The 22,546-nt window shown below is 46.5% G+C and overlaps 1 protein-coding gene across 1 annotated transcript in view; it reads right to left on the bottom strand.

The window, feature by feature from the left end:
• The window catches only part of fat1a (FAT atypical cadherin 1a), a 68,764-nt gene that overhangs the window by 34,303 nt on the left and 11,915 nt on the right, over positions 1-22,546 (bottom strand). Inside the window, exons 3-6 of the mRNA XM_067250144.1 lie at positions 17,058-17,372; positions 5,926-5,987; positions 1,248-1,577; positions 371-590 (exon numbers count right to left, since the gene is read on the bottom strand). Coding sequence (XP_067106245.1) covers positions 371-590; positions 1,248-1,577; positions 5,926-5,987; positions 17,058-17,372 — 927 coding nt within the window. The remainder of the gene's footprint in view (positions 1-370; positions 591-1,247; positions 1,578-5,925; positions 5,988-17,057; positions 17,373-22,546) is intronic.

Raw genomic sequence — 22,546 nt, 5'->3', positions numbered from 1 at the left:
GTCAGTCAGAAGTTGGTTAAAAGGAGGAAAGGATGGGGGGGGAGGAAGAGATAAGAGTTTACAGGAAATAGCTCATATATTGAAAGATTCTGTGTCATTTCATGCAGATAGAGATTAAGAGATTAAGCACAGCTGAGATAAGGAGAATGATTCCAGTTCCATACATACTCAATTGTGTTGCTTAACTAGGTTAGTAAGTAAAGCTAATACCTAGCAAGGTATTTAGTCCCTTAAATAATCATTCAAGATCATGCACATACACACACACACACTCAATAACACACACCACTCGCAGACTTGTTAGTGAGCTAGAGTGCATTTCTTTGGCACGCACACACGGAAATGAATCAATGCACAGACGTTGCCATACCTGTGATTTCAAACCAGACAGGCGTCTGGTCCGAGGTTTCCGTGGTGATGACCCCCACCATATGGGCCACGGGGTCACTCTCCATGACAGAGAAGGAGAAGGGGGGCTCCTCAAAGGCCAAGGGGGGTGCATCAGATGGAACATCAGGCTTTGGGATCCATTCAATGTGCAGGCGACAGGTGGACGACTTTTGGGGGCGGCCGTTGTCAACCGCTTTGATCTGGGGGGTATATATATATATATATTAGTGTGAGAGATAGAGACCAGTGAGAAAGGAGGGGTTAAAAAAAAAAATATATATATAGGGAGAAAGAGAGAGAAAGAGACAGAGAAAGAGAAAGAGAAAGAAAGAGAGAGAGAGAGAGAGAGAGAGAGAGAGAGAGAGAGAGAGAGAGAGAGAGAGAGAGAGAGAGAGAGAGAGAGAGAGAGAGAGAGAGAGAGAGAGAGAGAGAGACACCGTGAGACCGAGATCAACGACCGGTCAGCCGGTCATGTGCGTGGGAACAATAACAGTGGAGCACCTGTTGCCAGTGCATCCTCTAATGAACAGGTGCTGGGTAAGAAAGCCAAGGGTGGTCTGCAGAAGCTAATTCAATCACCAGACACTTTGGAACATCCCATAATTCACCACAGCTCTTTCCAAATGTGTGCCAAAATAACCTTTTTATCTAATATTAAATAAAGTCTTACTTATTATTATTATGTAGTCTGATCTTTATCGATAGCTATTTACGGGGGGGTCTCCCCATTTTCAGGGGTAAGTCTTTAAAAGGTAATAAAAGCCTTTTTTCCTGATCTGAAAGGATTTGTATTTTTCTTTCAGGAATGTAAGCATACAGTTGTGGGAGAGTAGCAACAGTCTATAATAGACTCTCACCGTGAGGATGTCGTACTCCCCGGCCGAGGAGAACTTCTTGGACGATACCAGGCCTGTCTTGGGCTCAATGAAGAACTTTCCGTGTTCGTCGCCCTCCTCAATGCTGTAGGAAATCTCAGCGTTGGCTCCCTCGTCGCGGTCCGAGGCGATGACCCGGTACAGGGGGTCTCTTTTCAGGGCCCTCTCCTTCTCCGTCTTCTCTCGCTCCGGAAGACTGATCTTGTAGGTCTTCTCCAGGAACAGAGGGCGGTTGTCGTTCTCGTCCAACACCTTGACGATGACGCGGACCGTGGTGGATCTGGCCGGCACGCCATGGTCTGTGACGGTGATCTGGGAGAGAAAGAATGGAATGTCAAAACACATCTCTCTGCGTATCGATGGGTGTAGGTAAGGAGGATTGGTGGTGGGAAAGCGAAGAAACTATAAGGAAAATATATTTTCCACTCGATGATAAACCATACAGATGGATGGAGAGTAAGGAGGGAAATAGGATGGCATTGGTGTTCGCGTGAATCACTGTGAATCTCCTTCTGTGACTCCTTTCTGAAACCATGTCAGACTCCCTGTTGTTGCTGCTTAGCTGTTGCATTAACGTAACCCTGGATGCCACGCTACGTGGTCAATTCACACGGGCCTTCTGTTTCACACTCTACTGTCACATTGAAGTGACGGAACAGTCGGTGAAGAGATTTTGCAACAAACATGCTGCAAAAACACCATCACTTAAGGCCTGTTGAAACGGCGTACAAACTACATTTCCGTTTCCATTTCTGTTCATTAAATGCATTCTATCTTTCTCCTGACTTCTCTCCTCCCTATATTTTTCTCTGTTTAGAACTGGCAAGTGTTTCTCGAAGCGTCATTTGACAGAAACAATTGAAGTCAATTCCCTATGAGATTAGCTGTCAAATTATCTTTTCTACCACACGTGGTGCTTCCGGGAACAAATATAAGGAATGTTGCGAACAGGCTGTCACACACTCCTCGCTCATCAAAGTTGAATTGTTCTCTCTTTCTTTTCATGGGGAATAGAATCAGTATGCAAAGCGAATCATTGTTTTTGTTTTTTTTAAACGAGACGGTTCAGCTTTAGTTCCGTCCCCGAAAGGCTCATGCTTGTCACATGACCAGTCCCTTGGGGTATATGATTGTCTTTTGGCATCCAGGTAATATCCTCACATTACAATAAAATACATAGTTTATTTATACAGCATTTCCCGACCAGACGCGGCCACATGACACAGCATGATGTGATAGGTCCTCTGTTGTTTAAGTTATGAAGAATCCCACAAGGGAGATTGCCGGTCCACCATTTAGACTGTGAGCAAGAGCTTCATGCCTCACAACCTGGCTTGCTAGATTTCACTGGCCAACGGCACTTTCAGCACTTCATTAGTATGAGGCTTGCTTTGTCTACTGTGTGTAATCTATAAAATTACAGGGGCTTAATGCCAAACCAAGAGCTATAAGCTGACCTAAAAAAACACGCCATTTCATTCTTCCAACTAGTCCAAGCAGTAGTAGCTGTTGTGGTTGGTATCTCATGGGCCTGGGAGAGATGTGCGATGAGCAGGAGAGAGCGGCCAAATAAAAGACTGGAACAAACGTTAGTGAAGTCATTTAAAAACATCTGCTCAGCGCTTTAGTTAAAACACTCTGGGAGACCAGGGCCAGTCACACGCCATTTGGTGCTATAGCTGACAATTACTGTCATAATGTGTTCTTGTTTTTCTGGGCCTGTTCATGGCTGCCCGTGCTAGTGGCCCTAACAAAATTAATTAAATGGAAAGACAAGGGCCCATCCGGTTCTTCGAACCCCTGCTCCTCTCCTGGGAGCGATGTGTTGGTTCTATTCCTGTTCTTGGTAATGGACATTTTCATCATGGCCAGATGAGTTCATTTGGCTTTGACTGTGATAATGTCAGGCCTGCTATTCTTTACAGCAAGTGAAGCGGAAGGGAGAATACCCTGAACAAGCAACCTGCAATGAACTTAAATTACACTGTAATAATAGTGTACCGAGAAATTAAATGGGAGCACTGCTAATGAATGCAAAACAAAACTTCAACTAACTTTGGAGCGTTGCTGTGTGTCTGTGTGTGCGTGTGACTGAGCAAGTTTTCTACCTCTCCTTTTTATATCTTTACAGGCTGCCAAAGTGAAAAGTCAGGAGAGATAGAATGAGAAAACATGTTTACTTATTTCCTCACCCATACTGACAACCATGTGTTTCTTTTCTTTCTAGGTCTCGGGCTGGTCAACATGTCCGGACATGTTGCCCTCTCTGCTGTTCACTGTAGCCCCCTGCACCCTCTCTAACCCCAACATCCTACCCACACTTTACTCCTCCTCCTCCTTCTCCTCCTCCCACACTCAGACCACCAACTGGGGCCGGATGTTTGCTGAGCCTGCCTGAAAATCCTGTCACCTCCCAACGTCACTTCTTGGCCCACGTGCATACACCAAAAACCAACGACCAACTCCGCACCCCACCGTAAAAGTTTCAAAGCACCCCCTCTCTCTACACTTGCCATCTGGAGCAAACAAGGCTGTATAACTCCTTCCTTAATAGCTCCACATGGTTATACATACACAAACCCCTGCGACAGGGGGCTCTATCCCTGGGGGTTAATGAGGCCAGCTGGCGTAAAGGTGTAGTGGGTATAGTGTGTGTCTGTGAATAGGGTACAGCGTAGGTCTAGGAGTGGTATTTGAGGGTCTCTACCCCCTTCCCTCTCTCCCTCCCCTCCCCTCTCTCTCTACCTTCTTCTCTCCCTCTCTCTCTCTACCTTCTTCTCTCCCTCTCTCTCTCTACCTTCTTCTCTCCCTCCCTCCAGGAAGAGCTGGCTCCATAAAGAGCTTCCTGCTGGATCCCGACCAAACAGTGACCAGCGCCGCAAGAGAAACTTCTGAAGTTGCCATGGCTGCATGGCTCCCGCAGGGCGAGCTGCTCTGTTCTCACTTACCCACATTCTAGGTATTTAGGTCAAAAGTTACTTGCCTCAAATTACTTTTTTCCCTCCCCCTCACCTCCCCCCTCCAGCCCGTCCCCATGCTCAGATGTTTGACTGAAGGAGCCAGTGATCCTGGACTCCAATCGAGCTGCTCACACTGGCAGAGTGCGTTGGAACGGGGGATTCTTGTTTATAATGTATTCGTTTCGCAAAGTAAAAACTGATATTTTTGGGGGGAGAGAGGGAGTCCAGTGTGATTAAACACTACAGTTAATGAGAGGCACTTGGTGAAAAGAATAGAAGTGTATGAGTGTTCTAATGCATTTTAATTTGTCCAAACATGAAAGCTTGCCACAGTGCTCTGAGCCAAGTGTTAAATGGTGCTATTAAAAGTCTGTCCGAGGACATTTCATCAACAAGACAAATGAATAATATTTCAAAAACAGATAACTGGTTTGTGCTTGTATCCGTGAAAAGACTTGTCTGAGTTTTTGCAGACAAAATCACATACATATAGATATGCGTGTTTATGATAGTCCCTGCCCAACAGTCATAACAACCCAGGTGTGTGCGAGTCTGTGTGTGCGTGCACACACACGTGATCCTCGGCCTTGGGAATCTTCTCTCTCTCCCCACACCCTGATCTTGACATGAGACACTTCTACAAATTAAAAGCCCATTGTGATCAAATGCTGTTTCATGGGAGGCAGACACTTCATGATCCATCCCGGAGGTGTGGCGGGAGAGAGAGAGAGAGGGAGGAGGTGAGGACTGGGATTGAAGGGCCCATGCTTAAATGTGTCCCAAATGCCTCACTCTAGGAGCAGAGCGCCCCCCCCCCCCCCCCCCCCTCCTCCCATGTGTACTATCATTTACTCAGAGTTCCAGAATGCAATTAGAGCAACGCACTGTACAAATTGAGTATGAAAACACAGGAGTGGAGCTGGCACCGGCTACATCGGTATTAATCATTGCCCGCTGAAACTCGGATGCCGCAACCTATAACGATAATTAAAAGGCACAGCAATCGGCTCCACTTCAATGCCTGGCACGCAATTAAAAGTGCTAGATCGACATTCGCTTTGGAGAGACACAGAGGGAGAAAGACAGAGAGAAAGACAGAGGGAGAGAGAGAGCATATGAGAGAACAAGAAAAAGAGAGAGAGAGAGAGAAAAAGAGGGAGGGAGGGATCAATTAAAATCCACAAGTTTAAACATTGGCCCTTCCGTCGACAGTCGCTTCCTGTCTCGGCTTGTTCGATCCCCGAGACGGAACACTGGGGAAGAACAAAGGAGTAGTCACCCGGATTCTCCCTCCTCCCCTTCGCCCTATCCCCGGAAATCTGAACGAAGCGGAATGATTCCAAAATCCCTTCCCCCTGTGCAGAATGTGCTGTATCTCCAAGCCATGGCTTGTTTGGGTTGGCACCGCCTGTAGCCGTGCCAAAGTCAGGGCTGGTGGGATAAAAACCTAGGGGGGGGACGTTGAGGTTTAAAGCTGTGTCTCTCCCGCTCTGTTTTCACCCAGGGCTAGGACTTTTCTGACGCAGGAGCAGACGGTTTGACCTTGAGGGTCTCGTCGTTGGCCCGTTGCTAATGCCTGTTCAAACAGACAGCGAAGCAACACACTCGTCCGTGTCGATAAGGACGTCGGCTGTTTGTCTTTCCGTCTCACTTTTATTTTGGTTAAAGCGAGTCAAAGCCAGACAAAATACAGTGCTCACCTCAAGAATGTGCTCATCCTGTTGCTCCCTGTCCAGTTTTCTGGAAGTAGTTGTCACCAGACCTGTGGGACAAAGACAGAATCGTATTAGTGCTGTTGTCAGACAGTGTTTTATATCCTTTACTTAAAATGTTGGATATCTTTAGTCCAGGCTACATCAATTGAAGAAGGAAAGCGCTAAGACGCGGACAAACTTCATTACAGGCACATGATGTTCATCTTCGGCAGTCTAAAGATACTCAACAAGACCCCAATTTGTCTCTCAACCTGGAACGACCATGTCACATTCCTGATTACCACTGTTTGAGGGCCACAGTTGACTTTTTGTTATGTAATTCGAACCCCTGTTTGCAGTTCTTCCTCTAAATCACCTGTGAGTCTAGACAGGAAAAAAGGGTGACCTCGTCGAAAGTTGACCCACCCTCCTTTCAACCCAGTGGCCAGACAGCCCACGGTCTCAGACCCCTGTCTGTTACATGTTAAATATCACGGGGGTCCGCTAAGAACCCGCTTTCTCTGCTGCGCTGCTCAGGCCGCAAGCTGAACAAACACACGGACCAATCAGACGCAGCCTCCAGCACAGGAGCTCCGCCCACACAACCGTTACTTAGAGAGGGGGGATTGAGAACGAGGGACGAGGGGGATTTCAATCCGGATCCCGTCGTTTGTTCAAAGGATCTACGGTGCCTAGAGAGGCTTTCACTGGTAGTCGTGCTTTCTTTACACAGGGAAGGAGATCCCTGAGCGACACAAGCGCTGAGCTGCAGGCTTTAGGACTGAAATAAAAATACCTCAGGGGCCGGACATCACCAGATTCTAATCAGGATTTCTTTTTCGGACTCAAATTTGACTGTAAGAGAGGGGTTTGAAGGAGAGATGGAAAATAGGGAAGGGAGGAAATGGCTCTGGGCATTACGACCAGTCTCTCCACTCTAAATAAGAAGCGTTGCCTTCCCACCCCAAGACGTAATTGCAACTTTGCAGAGACTATGAGTGCAGAGCAGACGTGCCAACTCCGACCGCACCAGAGACGCCTGGCAACCGCACCGTGCCTGATTAGCATAAAAACAAGGATTTCCGAAACCCAAGCCCATCAATGGCACATATGCTCAGCACCAGAATAGCAAGCCACAACTTACAATTCTCTAAATAGCCATTCCCTTACACAGCATATGTGCATCTCTCTCTCCCCCTCTGTCTCCCTGCTGCTATCTCTCTACTGGAGGCTTCCTACCACCTAGACTGCAAGCTATAAAGTACAATTGACAATCTATTATTGAACTATAAAGGTGTCTGTGGCGGGATTATCTTGCGTACCACGCAGTGTATGAGGTTGGCATTTGGCAGTTGTACTGCTCAGGACCCAAGGTCGTGCAGTGTCAAGTGTGCAGTTAGTCAGATGAGCGGTCCGCGCCGAATAAATACGCGTTCACTGTCATGTTCACTACACTAAGCGATGGCGCTATAGGATCTTGCAACAAATAAATATAAACGCGTTCATCGCCATGTTGAGCTGCACTAAGCCATGGCGCCATGGATCTCGAGATTTAAATATAAACAGGCCAACAAGCATTGCACTAGAGTTTGCCTCAAACGGGCACTGCAATAGAAGAAAGAAGGTACCATGTTTGCAGTGAGCTAAAGCACCCCAGACAGACAAAGACTGTTCTTCCCATGAGTGCTGACTCTGCTTTGGCGATTAAAACACAGAATAAAGCTAATTAAAGCAAGATGGGCAGGAAATTGTGTGTATTCAGAGACAGAAAGGACAGCTTTCTGGTTGTAATAAAGCGCTGCGCTTTAGGGATGTACTGTTCTGTATTATGATCCAGATTAGCTGGGTCTAGTGATATGGCTTTTTAAGAAGGTCACGCTGAACAGATCCTTTCTAGTGAGGAAGACATCTCTGTAGTTGTGCCGACAACCTGTCGATTTGCCAAGGCATCGCAAAGAGCTAAAATAGTGTTACCTACTCCTCCCAATGATAGGAGGGAGTGTAGACACACACACACCACACATTCCTTGTCAAGCTGCCAAGTGCATCTGTCTGAAAATGTACACGTTTAGTCATCTCCACAGCTTTAAATGGGATGAATCCTACGAACCTCCATCCAGCCAGGAGCTAAAAATAAGCTCTGAGAGGTTGGTCTTCACTGATTTACAATGAGCCTGCTGGATGGGCTTACCTATCTCCAAGGGAGGGGTCCTTTGATGTAGGGTTATATGTGTCACTGTGTATGAAGTGCTCTGTGCATACCGTGCTATCAGTAGTTGAGCCAAAGTATAGGCAGGCAGTCCATGGTGTAAATCTGAAGCAAACCTAAAGCTAGTAGCCAGTCCAGCTTCTTTGAATAAGGGTACCTTATTCAATATGAACAAAACAAGAAAACCAGACAGATGTTGGATGTGGCAAGCTGAGCACTCCAGAGAAAAGTCGTCTGATATTATAACCAGCAGTCGAGCTGTCTAACTAACAAACACACGCCTGCAAGCACACACACACACACAAAGACACACAGACACACACAAAAAACTAGGCGTGGGCTGAGCCAGGGCTTCTGTAATTACAACCGTGATGTTTTGGGAGAGCGAAGAAAAAACAACGGCGGTGGAGAAGGCAGCGGTGGTGCTCTGCAACATGGCCTTCAGCAGCATCCGCTGATCCAAAATGGACGCTTTGGGGTGGGGGCACGTCGACCGAGGGCATTGTTGGACTGCCTCGAACCCAGGCATTAGTGCTGTGATTAACACTCTTGCTGGGTGACACACATATTTAGACGCAGCCTGCAGACCAGCAGGAATGCTGTCTGCAGCAGGCTGACTCGCGCCCGCCGCAACACCCAAAACGCCTTGAGATGTTTACCGCTATTGTTGACAAACGGACTAATCGAATAAGCCCAGAGTTTTCATTATTGAATGCGGGAGGGGGTAAAGTCATATTAGCTTTTTGTTTGTTTGTTTCCTTGACTGAGGAGAGGAGAAGAAAAGGATATGACCGCCAACGGCAAGTTGTTCCTTGCAAGGATGAAACATTTAACCTCGCCCTTCAACCGGAGACAAGCCTTTCAGGATTCATACATTTGGTTAAGAATGTAGAAACTGATCCCAGCACGTCTCGAGGAAGGCCGAGCCTCAGAGAACAACAAAATGGCAGTTGGAAACGCAGTGTTTGTTTCCTCCGCTAACCAGTCGCTGTTTATTCTCACACTAACGAACACTCTCATTATTACTACTTGTACGCCGCACTGCTGATGGGTCCAAATGTTTATGAAGGTCTGAGCTTGGATGGGTAAATATTTGGAGTCGGACGTTGTTTCTTCCCTCTTTGAAAGGAGGAACAGCCTTAGAGCTGCCGACAGAGGACCATTGATGGGCCTCAACAGACGTAGCATTTAGGGAAGCCGGGAATGCAACACTTCACACACCAATCAAAAAGTCTGTCTTTCAGAAGAAGCCTCTTCACACACACTCTCGCTCACACACATGAACACACGACAGCTTGCAATACACACTCGAAACAGAAAACGCTGCTCAAAAAGACAGATGCGATCACACGTACGCACACAGAGAAGGCTTAAGTAGATTCAGACAATATCCCTCTCTGCCGATCCCTTAACTACTAAAATGGGCTCTTTGTCAAAATGGCTGGCATTTAGCATGGGGGGCATTGCTTTCCACTTCAAAACTGAAATGCCCTGACGCTTCCTCCCATACACACCAGCCACACAACCACTTCCAAGGGGCAGTGTGTCTGAGTGTTTGTTTCTAAATGTGTGTGTGTGTATACGTGTGCGTGTGTAGGCTTTGTTTGAGTCTGTGTGTATATATATATGTGTGTGTGTGTGCCTGTGTGTGTGTGTGTGTGTGTATAAGTGTGCAAGAGGGGGTTGGGTACTTTGGGAGAACAGCCCCCCTTCCTCATTAGCTTCCCACCAGGCTAGTAAAAGAGCTCAACTAATGGATATTCATATGAGGAAGTGATAATAAACAAGACGAAAAAAAAAGCAGGCCCCTGATGAGATCCCAGATGTCCATCTCATCAGATCAAGATGGATACGTGTCTGGGAAATTAAGCCGTTTCCTCTAAGTTGATATACAGTTGTGGAATCTCAGGAATTCCCGGCAGGATGTGCGAGAGAAACCGGAAAACGTGGAAGGAAGGAGCAGCAAAATAAACATAAATATCAATAAGACACGGACAGTCATCTCGCTCTGATTTATTAGGTCAATGCATCCGGGGATCGCATACCTAGATACCATCCCCAAGAGTTTCTATCCATGGATGACTGCTTCTCACAGCTCATTTGACGTTGGGGTCCTGGTGTTTGGTGGTGCCTGTGCGGATGCCTGTTTAAAGTGTGTGATTGATGTAAGGCTAGCAGCAAAGTGACGGATAATTGGAGGCTGTGGAGCTGTTTAGAACAGCTGTGGCTTCATCCCGGCTACTCTATCCCTTCCAAACACTGCAGAGATATCTCTGCTAGGCCCTCCAGAGGAAGGGAAGGAGGGAGGGATGGAGGGAGGGCAGCGATAATGAACGAGACAGATGAAAGTAACAATACAGTCCAAGTCTCAAGCAAGTAGAATGACAGGGGGAGGGTAAAGAGAGAGAGAGAGATAAAAGACACAGACTGATCTGATGGAGATGAAAATGATGAATGATAAAAAATGTTTAATGATAGACGGAGAGAGAGAGATGAGGCCGAGAGGGAGAGGGGGATGGAGAGAGAGAAAGAGACCGACCGATTGTATTGGAGACGGAGAGAAACCCTAACCCGCCTGGGGGATTAAGTCTTTTAAAACACAGGCTGGGCCTACTGTATATACTGATGTGTATGTTGTCAGTGTTCTCTCATGCATGCAGGACAGTCTGGAGTGATGAGAACACTGAGTTCACCCGGATCTGGTGGCGTCAGAGGACACGTAGCTTTAGCCCATGGTGCTAAGACATGCTGCTTAGGAGCAAATGCTGGCCCTTGTAAGGCTGAGCAGGCTGGAAGTGGAGGTTTGGGGGATGCGGGGGGGCTCCGGTCCCGGTTAATGAACCTCGAAGTCTAGCAAAGTTTAGCTCTTCTTGGAAGAGAAAATAATCCACAAAAGTACAAAGAGGTAAAAAAAAAAAAAAACTCTCTCTCTTCCTCTCTCTCTTAATAACCTTTTGTGTCTCGTGCCAATTGCCCCCCCACCCTGAAATCACAGGAAATGGCAGGAAGTTGTTGGCAGGTAGTATCCATTTCCTATCTGGCTTCCCTTGCTATCGGCCACAGCCTTTGAAAAGCGTGGCCGACATTGTTGTGTGTGACCACCCCCCCCCCTCTCTAACCCCCAAACAGAGCAGGCGTTGTTGAAAGCCGATACGGGTACGGCTAGAGTGCAGCCCCGGACCCCGATGGCTATGAACCTTTTCCCCTTTTCTTCTCTTCTCTCCGTCTCCCTAACTCCTCTCTCTCCCTTCTCTTCTTCCTTCAGTCTTTTTATCCGGCCCAGGGGATTAGAAATGCATATAAAACCTGTCAGAGATAGCCCAGCCTGCCAAAGTATTATCCAAGATATTCCTTTTCAATTGACTTTCAACGTCCACCTCAGTAGGATGTGTAGGGGAAAGGGTGTGTGTGTGGTAGTGGGTGCGAGGGGGGGGGGGGGGGGGGGCACAGGGATGCTGTGCCCTGAAAGAGACAAACAGAATCACTGTGGTTGGTCTTTTTTCTTATTTAAATCCAGCTCCTGGATGGAAAGCAGGCCCCACAGAAGGGTAGAACAAACAATGACAAAAGGTTGTACACAGCAATGATCCATACTGGAAGTGCCCTTGTCTGACACAACTCTACTGAAACCAAACAAACTTGGAAGTTAGACGCAGCAGTCCCATAGAAGTGTCATGAGATGATGGCCATCTAAACAAGTGTTTTATTACGTTTTGACTAAAACCTGTTTGATACGTTTCTTCAGGTAGAAAGCACTATCACTTAACTTAGCAACAATCCAAAACGCTGTTTCCATTTAGAATGTCATCCAGGTCAGATATTATGACGCTGTGATGCGCTGAACTTTGACTGACGCTTAAAATCAAGTGGCATAACCAGTGGGTTATTATTTTATTATTTTGCTTAATTATGGACTTATCAAAGCTAGATACACCCAAGTGACCTTAGCTCTAGATCTAACTGCCCTTTGTGTGTGTGTGTGTGTGTATGTTTGTGTATACGGTTTGACATATTCTAAGCGGGCGTCACGCCTGTTTGCGCAACCCCCCCACCCTGACTTTACGGGCCTCTACCAGTCCAGTCAAAGTCCAGCCAGTCACAGTTGGCGAGCTACATTTTGAAAAAGACAAAAAAGAAAAAGCCCCAGTAACTGATTCAGTAAATGACTGCTGTCCTCTCCCGTCTGGCCGGCAGGTTACACTCCAAAGCTGTTAGGTGGTTTGGACGGGAGGACTGTGGGATCTTGTTCCGCGTAGGCTGGCTAACGCTACTCCCACATGCGCTGGCTGGGACAGAAACATGCTGGAGAGCGATCTGCCCACGGACACGCAGGGAGTGAGTGAGTGAGTGAGTGAGTGAGTGAGGGAGTGAGGGAGGGAGGGAGGGAGGGAGGGAGGGAGGGAGGGAGGGAGGGAGGGAGGGAGGGAGGGAGGGAGGGAGGGAGGGAGGGAGGGAGGGAGGGAGGGAGGGAGGGAGGGAGGGAGGGAGGGAGGGAGGGAGGGAGGGAGGGAGGGAGGGAGGGAGGGAGGGAGGGAGGGAGGGAGGGAGAAGTGGGAGGTGGAGGAAGTAGGGGAGGAAGGAGTGTGAATCGCTAGTTTTCTGTTGAACTGTAAACCCTCCTTGATTACAGTGTGTGTGTGTGTGTGTGTGTGAGTGGGTGGGATCCCACAGGCTCAGGTAGGACTGTTGCTGACGTGGACAGAGTTGAACGACACACGCGCTGCCGAGTCGAGCTCATAAAGGAAACTTCATCTTCCCCACGATCCATATAGCACAGATGTTCAAGGGCTAAAAGAAACTCAGAGACCTCTCTCTCTTACCCCTCATTCTTGTCTTTTAAACGGCCCTTTCGAGCTGTTATAGCTCAGTGTGAACGGGATTGCCATGGCGCCCGTTATAGAGCGGAGAGCTGGCCTTGCACATTAATGACACACCAGACAGGATGGAGCACCAAACAGCAGGTCTTGTTTACTCGGCAGAAAGAGAGGGAGCCTTTTATCTTTTTAGAGGGACCAATGTGGTCATCTGACGCCCAGAGAGAAAGCCGGCACACATTGCCACCAAGAAGCCTCCCTCTGTGTCTGAAGCCTGACTTACATTTACATTTTACATTACATTTCGTCATTTAGAAGACACTCTTATCCAGAGCAACTTACAGTAAGTACAGGGACATTATCCCTGGGTGAAGTGACTTGCCCAAGGACACAACGCCAATTGGCACGGCTGGGAATCGACTTAGTCAGGCGCGTGGACGAGGAAAACAGGCAGTTTGTGTGCAAGCTAGCCAACTAGCTAGACATGTTCCTGCGTTAGGCAGGAAAGCCTAAAGTATTACAGCCTAATCTAGCTGGCTAACCAAGTCAGGCACAACACATGTGCCTGCAACATTTGCCAAATCCCGCACACATAAAAAAAGTCCTCAACTTTCCCCCCTCCGCAGCACCATGCATAGCTTTGTAGATATGCCAGGAGAGGCCTTGCTCCCGTTGCTGTTTTTGAGCATGTAATTACAGAGACTTGCGTGTTGTAAATTTAAACATTTTCAAAAACCTGTAATATGCGGGGAGAATGTCATATTGAGTTGATAATGTGGAAGGATATCAAGCCTATTTGCGGCCACCCTAATGGCTGAGACAGGGAAAATAAAAGATAATGGGCATTTTCCCTTGAGAACGTTTCACATTGCTAGTTTCAGCAACAACCAGCGTAGACTCAACATTCAACAATCTATATGTGTCATTTTTGATCTATTTCCCCCTTCATCTCCTATCCTCCACCTCTCCACACACACTGTAGGTTCTCCCTCTGTCTTGGTCTCCAATCCCCCATACCTCCCCTCTTATCTCTCCCTGCCTCCTTCTCTGTGAAAGTGACATAAACACATTGAAGCAGTGATTTAGCAGGGTTCTCTTTCTACAAAACACTCTTTGTTGAACCTGGCGCGGGAGGCTCTGGTGTTGGGCTGATAAAAGTTTGAACAGGCTTTGATATGCATGAGCGGGTCTCTTCCTCTCTCTCGGCTGTCCTTCGTGTAACCCTTCCCGATTCGGAACGCTCCTCCAACGCTTCGAAAGGGGACCTAAGGAGCTGATGCAAACACGGTCAAGTCTGTAAAGACTTCCGGGCCTAACATGCTCACATGTGTGCAAACACACACACTCGGACAAACACACACCCCCTACACACAAACACACAAGCTTTATAAATAAGTGCAGACTAATCAGGAAATTGGATTTTTCGCTTTTAAAATGCAGGTTTAAGAGCAGTTCGTCCAAAGGGCGAGTACAAATCCTGTACTAAGTAGGTTGTTTCTTAACGTCCAGAATCATCGAGTGTCTAAAACCCCAGACTAAAGTTGTTATTCTCCACTACAAAAAGACAGAGAAAAAAAACGAGAGAAATAGTGAGATAGAAAGAGAAAGACCAGAGAGAAGGAAACAGTGACACAGGGAGAGACACACAGAGAGAAAAAGAAACTCTGAGACAGAGAAAGTGAGATAGAGAAATAGTGAGAGAGAGAAAGTGAGAGACAGAGAGAGCATTGGAGGCACTCTCTTTCTTCTCCCTCAGGTTTCTGCTCACAGCCTCATGTAGTAGATATTACTGAGGTCCGGCACACACAAACACGTCTGTCTCTGGTGCAGACATCTTTAAAATAGACACCCATCCATTTTCTCAGGCTCAGGGTCTCTGAACCTAAGCAACATGATTTCCATCTCAGAGGTTAAATGAAAACCAATGGAGGTCAGCGCAGATCGATCTCAGGGTCTCGTATTGATCCCTTTATTGATCAGAAGGCTCCAATGCAGCTCTTAAAGCAACGGTGGATAATAGAATTTCATCCGGTCCAATTAAAACGTCCGGTGAAGTGACACCTCATCGGTATTGGCTCAAGATCCTGGGGGAGATGATGGGGAAAATGGAAAGCTGGGGTGTGAGGATTAAGGCCCCAGCTTGAAGCAGTGGTTGGTGGATCTGGACTTGGATTCTGAAGCCTCAAGTGAGACTGGTCTCTGGTTTTGAAACCTAAAGGGAGACTGGTCTCTAGTTTTGAAACCTAAAAGGAGACTGGTCTCTGGTTCTGAAACCTCAAGTAAGACTGGTCTCTGTACTGCCAGATATCTGGCCAGCCTGCCTACAATCTGACTCACTGCTCTACTCTTCAAGGTTCAATGTTCCATTACTGAGAAAACACAATTCCCTAATACAGCCTCACAGTCTGGAGCAGCAGATTTATTTTGTACTTTATCTCATCACACACAAACGTCCACAAAATCCCCACGTTTATCGAGCCGATCTTGCATTACCCACAAACCAGTTAGGGACTAAATGTAGAACTTTTTTTTTCTTTCCATCTTTCTTTCTTTAGGTCATTCCTTCTCTCCTTCCCTCTGTCCTTGGAGAGTGGCCAGGATTAGGCCCAGGCGTTTTCAGAGGGGCCATGCTACATGACAAACCCTTATTTGGTCAGAAAATTCACATTGGCCACTGCTAACAAAAATAACCCAGGGTTTGTTGATGAACCTTACTAGGAATAGAGGACCACACAAGTCAACGAAGGAAAGACGTTTTTCCCTTTCCCTCAGCTGAAATGGCAGTTCAGTTTTGAGCATCTGGAAGGGACACCTAGGAACACCGAGGTAGGATCAATTTGATTGGTAAATAGCCTTTAGTGAAAGACAAACAAGATTGTGCAACACCAATCTGTGAAGGCTCATTTGTACCCTGTTGACGGAACGCTTAAATTAAAAGGAGCAACACTCAAGCAAAACTTCCCTGATTAATCCTTCAAAATGATTCGACATGGAAGTCAAAATGATCTTTCAGTTTCTGATTGGCTTGAATGGATTGGATTGACAACTGTATGCATGAGGCAGCACAGCACAAGACAAGTACCCAAATCCCTAGTTTAAACAAAACAACAGATTTCCCTTTTAAAAGACACAATTCACTTGCCTGAAACAAGGACCATGCAGGCACGAAACCCACACAGAACACTTACTACTCAACAAAGCTTTCACTTCGCACCTATAACTACCGTTTTCACTAGAGTTCAAAGTAAAACAGTGTTCCTACTGGCTTTAAGGGGCCTTTGGGGGGTATGCTTTGAAATATTCAGCATTAGCCCATTTCCAGAGCACAATATGTGGACATACATATGCGGAGTAGAGAGCTCTGAAAACCCTGTAGACGTCAGTGCACTCACATGTCTACATTGAAGATAGTCTTTACCAGAAAGCACCACAGAAAGGTTTCAGAAACCTCTTGAAGAACATGCTGCTCTTCAGTTTTCAGTCTCTATTAGTAACTGCCCATCTCAGTCTCAAGGGTTGAACACAGCATTTATTCTGTGTGTGCATGTGAGGTGGTCTATTCTATAGGAACCATGAAATGGTGTTCCATACAATGCGCCTCTGTATGGCAGTCTGTTAGGGCAGATTACATATTAAGGAAGGTTGTGTACCGTGGAGCAGTTTTACACAGCAGTATTACAGTGTTTGTGCTACATGTAAGGCACACTGTACTGGTGAATTAACCTGGGTGACAAAGGCCTAAGACCAGATACATGGAAAGTAGGGGTGCTGCTTCAGTATGGACTAGGAATATCAGTACCTAAATGTCTTGTAAATTACACTACACTCGTCGGGTTCGGGTTGGGTAGCCACATCTCCATGCCAATGATCTTCAGCACTCCCAACTCAAAATGTCCAGCAGCACCCCTGCCAAAGACATCAACATTATGACCTTGACGACCTACCATTCTCGCCTGCCCCTTCTATGAACAAGGCTTTGCGAGCACCTCCATAAAACATCTATGATGTTAATGCAGGCCTGTTTGAAACCGAATCAATACCCGCCTCAGGGGATGAATAACGCAAAGCAGCCATTTCAACATTGGGTGTTTCTCCTGAGCCGGCGGCCATCTTACCTGTCTTGGGATTGATGGCGAAGAAGCCCTGAGGGTTGCCGCTGGTGATCTTGTAGGAGAGCTTGTCGCTGGCCTTGGCGTCCGGATCCACCGCCTCGATCTGGATGATGGACACGTCCTTGAGGGAGTTCTCCATCACGGCTGGGTAGTACACGGGCTCCGAGGTCTGCGGGGCGTTGTCGTTGACATCCTGCACCTCCACGTACACCTCCACGAAGGCCCACAGGGGCACCACGCCGCCGTCCGTAGCGTACACCGTCAGCCAGTAGTGGGACGTGGTCTCGTGGTCCAGGAGCTCTTTTGTACGTATGACTCCTGAGAAATATGAAAACAACAGGGGGGGGGGGGAATTAGTGCGTGTCCTTTTCTCTACCCAAACAACAGTTGGCACATCTACTCTCTTTTTATTCTTGGGAAAAAACCCTGATTGAAGGAGTATAAGAAAACTCCAGGGGTTTGTGTCAAGACTGTCTACGGTAGACCAATTGTAGCTGTGGCCAAATTGGTCTCTTTTGAAATCAGAGAGATGAGATGAGGGGGGCTCATTAAAGGCTCTTCTAATCAGGTTTCAGGGTAAATGAGGGAGGGAGGAGAGAAAGAGATAGGGGTGGGCAAAGAAAGGAGGGAAAGAGACAAGCATGTGCAGGATGGGTATGCAAACTGCTCCAGCACTCTGTTTACAGCCTCTAGCCGGCCCGGGACCGTTTTCCTTTTGTATCGCTGGCCCTATGCCATGTAGGGTGCTATAGCCTTCAGCTGAGCAAACACAGCAGCAATCTGAGGCATGTGATGAGGACTAAACATCTGACAACAATGCTCCAATGACTGAGCGGATATGGAGTCTTGGAACTTGGAACTATAAACTGATATCAGTAAGAGGTCAGAATGACCTGTGGGGAGACCAATATAAATGAGCTCATTGCTCGGCACACCTATCCCAGTAATACAGGGCGTGGGCCGTTTCTCCTGAAAAGAAAAGCAGTAACCGCACACCTCTGAACAAAGTTCACATGTGCCCCGGATAAGGAGTAGGTCTATAACATCATAAAAACCTGTGTGCCAATCGAGAAAAAAGGCCAGCCAACTTCTTCCTGAAAGCATGCTGCACCGCGACCTTGTATTTCTACGACCTCTCGAAACCCTTTTTGTTCACTCACTGTAACTTGATTATGGCAGGTCTGTAACTCAGCCCTTGTGCCTTGAGGTGGACAGATTCAAAGAAGAAGAAGCAAAAAAGCTGTCACTAATATCTCACTTTTTAGGGTGATAGGGGGGTGGAGGGGCTTTTTCTTGGAGTTCCCGTGTCTTATTTCTGAGATACTTTTTGGTTTCCTTACTCATCATTACTGCTCTCTGGAGTTATCTGGAGGCTTTCAATAAGGGAGCCACAGTGGGGGGAGGGGGGGGGGGCGTTCCGTTACTACAGGCAACTGTACCAGGGTATGGTACAGGCTGGCTCATACTAAATGCAATATGGTTGCATTTGTGTGCCTGGTGCTTAGTACCAGACTATACGCAAACCTTAAAAAAATATCATAACAATGTCAATGTGGCTATTAAAATATTTTTCCCCAAACTTGTTCTGTTGCAAAGTGTAGACAACTAATATTTACGAGTTCGCTTCTTTGGATTTTTGCAAAAGACAAATTTACTGCTTGCTGTGGAAAATTTGTGATAGCTACTGAGAGGAACAGTTGAGGGCGTAATTGCAAATGTCAAGCATAAATAAAAAATCCAAGTGCTAATCTCATTGCTAGCATCATGCAAGGGAGTACCATGAAAGTAACATAGGAGGAGTAAGGCAGAATGAGACTAAGACAGAGAAAACGACACAGACAGAAAGAGAGAGCGACAGAGAGAAGGAGAGAGTTACAGGGAGGGGGAGGGAAAGAGAAGGAGTTTGGATAAGATAGAGGGAGTTGTCGAGTGGGTGAGAGCAATCTGGGAGGGAGGCCAGAAATATAGAGTGCAGTCGAACTATAGCGTTTGAGAGTGTGCGTGTGTGTACTTGCACTCGCGCGTGTAAGGGACTGTGTAAGGGTCAGATTGTGTGCTAATAAGACAAGCAGTGAGCGGGAGACAGAGAGCTAGAGAGAGGCAGAGGGGAGGGTACGAGACTTCTCCTATGCTTCTGACAAGTCAATGGCCACGCTTGAGCACTCATCTGCCTGACTGGGAGACACTGGTAAAGCAGAACAATTCCACTCTCTCGCATGTCAGGGTTTCAAAGATCCTGCTGCCATCTCTTAAGACATGGATATGGAGAAGATAGATGACTGTATTTCTGTTCAGGCCTGGGCTGTACTCTGGCAGCGGTCCTAACTAATAACATAAAAGATCTTGACTCAACACCCACAAAACCCTGCCTTAAGCAAACCGTGCTGGGTGATGCCTGGGTGCTGCCAGGAAAAGGGAGGAAGTCTTGCTTTATTATCTTTTTATTGTTTGATAAAGTTAGGACGGAGTTCAACTGGAAGCAAACCGTTTGAATCAAATTCAACTTCTTCTCACCAACTTCTATCTCGCCTCACTTAAACAGGTTCACATTCAAATGAATACAAGCGCCAGCTTGAAGTTTCAAAACATACCAAATTCTAGTCACATTAATAATAAAAATAACTGAATTGTCAGGACACGGGATCATTACTCATCAAGTACACAGGAGATGAATCAGATGCACACACCACACCTGTTCCATGCAGCACCATTCAATGAGAAAGAAGCGAAACCTGCCCTCAGGACAATAAAAAAGAAGACTAGGAAACCAACCCTGCCAGGTTCACGCCTTCTTTTCCTTTTCTTTTTCTCCTTCCATTTTCTTTTTATGCCTTGCGGCTATGTCTTCTACGTCTAACAGTACCACCTCCATTTAGCAGAGCAGCTAACAGCCCAGGGAATGAACTCTACAACTGACATACTATGTAGGCGTGTAAATGGTGTTCACATCCACTCCAATCTATCTTAGCAAAAAGAACTTTGGTGACATTTACTCAATAGCTAGTTACAGTGGAGCGGTCTAGGGACTTCACGGTGTGAAACTCCCCCTTCAAGACTGTTTGTTTTGACAAAATGGTGAAACAACATGGTTACCACTTCCAGACCAGCATCAAAATGAAAATGTCTGTGTCGCACTGGAATTGGCTGTTGGGTGGATTGTAATAATCCTGATGATTCAACCTGCCACACAACATGCAACCACAAAGGTGTTGCAAATTTATGTTGATACATTTAACCTCAAGAGAATGTATGAAATTGACTGGGGGTAATATTACAAATACAAGTTCTCCTTTGATTAATTTATAAATTGATCGCACACTGTGTGGACATCAAATGCTGGAAGTTGAAATGATCAAGCCAAAAACATTATTGGCTGTCAAAAGTGGATTAGGACTCCTAAAATCCTGTTTATCCCCTGCTCTAATTTCTATGTGGTGGGCCTACTTCAAAACCTCTTCAAGTGAAAATGTGTCACTGGCAAACAGACCACAGTTAGCTGTACAGTGCAAAGTTCCCTTAGCCTACTGGGCCTGGTCACAGTCTTGCCCCTGATCCAGTCCACTCAAAGGCAAGGCATCTCTGCAGATGACCTTCTGTAGAGAACGTGTTGGTATTAATCTATACTGGAGTCCAAAAAGTGTGTCTTTTAAGTGAAAAGAGATCAGTTGTTTTGCTTTGAACTACCTGCGCTGATGCCTCTTTCCCCCAGCCCACATTCCTCAGCCTTCTTAGGCCTCCTGCTCACATGCTTACATAAACTCTCTCAGCGCTTTCCCTCCCCCTTCCTCCATCTCTCTTTCCATAGCACTGAGGAATGCTTCAAATTCCTCCGTCACACAGAATCCCAGCGTATTAGAAAAAGGCCTGAGCTAAGCTCCCTGTGCCCCAGCCACTTTAAATCGTATCGCTCCTCAGAGTTCCCAGTCTTATCAAAACTGAGGCCTAGGTCGGCATTTCCAACATTTTTGGCCTCCAACTATAATGCCTAAGACCTTAAAAAAATCAGAGGTCTGAGAGCATGGATGAGGTCAGGATGAAAAAAACCTGACCGCTTTGGGGACTCAGCTTGGCTGACAGCCTATCTAAAGTTTATTATTTTTATTAACATGAAATAACCGGTGAATAATTTTAGACACATGAAGATGGGCTACAGATGGGCAGATAGGCTACACTTTAAATCGCCACATGATGCTAGGACCTCAGCAAAGCTATTCAAGTATTGAGGTCATCCAGTCTTACTTTAGACTATAGAGTGGCCTGTGATCAGAGGTGTTATCAGTATATTAGTGTAGGTCAGTTGCACTGTGAGTTAACAGTCTATCACACAAAAGCCACGTTTCACTGTCTTATCTCTTCCTCGTATCAAGAGCCGGTAATTATGACCTAGCAAGCCCACCAAGTGAGCCCAATAGCCATTTCCGCTTCATGCATCATTGTGCATTCTGTATACAATCACCACAGGCAGAAAAAAGTGCTATCAACAGCTGGCTTGGAGGGAAATGGTACTTTAGACAAACAGACTCATTTCGCCAGCTTAACAATGTGGAGCACAGTGCCTCACTCTACATATCAACCTAATCTTATCGTCTTAAAGAGGGCTAAAACACGCAAACAACTGCCATTTACTAAAACTGCATTATCAAATCAGCAGACATTAACATTTTAAAGAGGCATGAATATTCCAACCCGTCTTTTTATGTGTGGTGGGCTTATAAAGAAAAATACATAGGCCTCACATTTTGAATATCTACTGTAGCCGGAGGAAAAACTAAAGAATGGCTGTTTTTATAATAAGCTAGAGACTGGGGGGCAGTGAAGAGATTTAAAGACAGAAAAAAGTATTCAATGAACGAAAGGGAGTGATGCAATTAGAACATGCCTGGTGGTGGGGGGTTTTCTTTGGGGGGGGGGGGGGGGGGGGTTGAACAGAATTTAGCCCATTAATTCCAGTTGGAGGAAGCTATTGGGATGTGCCAGGGCAGGTTCCATTGTCAATGTGAGCAGTGTGATTTCAAAGGCCTGGGAGCATGGCCAGAGAGTGCGGCTGCCTGGTTCAATATCCCGGTATTATTTAAGACCGGTTACCTCCTGGCCCTCCTGAGCTATTGACTCTCTTCTGAGAATAACCGTGGAGACGCACGGTTCATCTTTCCTGAACATAACAGTTTCATGAAGCCCACCCCAGCCCTTCCACCAACCAAACTGTACTTCACATTATCACATTTAGTCATTTTAGTCATTTAGCAGACGCTCTTATCACAGAGCACACAATGAAAGGATTGTGTGGAAGAGCTTTTCTTGGGGTGGGGGATGGCTTTGCTCTTGTGCTTCCAAGTTTGAGTCTGCCTGCCTGCCACGGTGACATTTAGAAAGGTTGTATGATTACTTTCTCTCTGTCCTGTTGTTCATTGTCTTCAATATAACAGGCAATTCTTCTGTAGATTAAAAAGGTGGCAGGGTAGTGTACAAAAGAAGGGACAAAGGTAGGAAAG

Source organism: Osmerus mordax, chromosome 14 (genome assembly GCF_038355195.1).
Source record: "Osmerus mordax isolate fOsmMor3 chromosome 14, fOsmMor3.pri, whole genome shotgun sequence".
NCBI classification, from domain to species: domain Eukaryota; kingdom Metazoa; phylum Chordata; class Actinopteri; order Osmeriformes; family Osmeridae; genus Osmerus; species Osmerus mordax.
The sequence above is the reverse complement of the archived record's forward strand: the minus strand, read 5'-3'. Positions and strand labels throughout refer to the sequence as shown.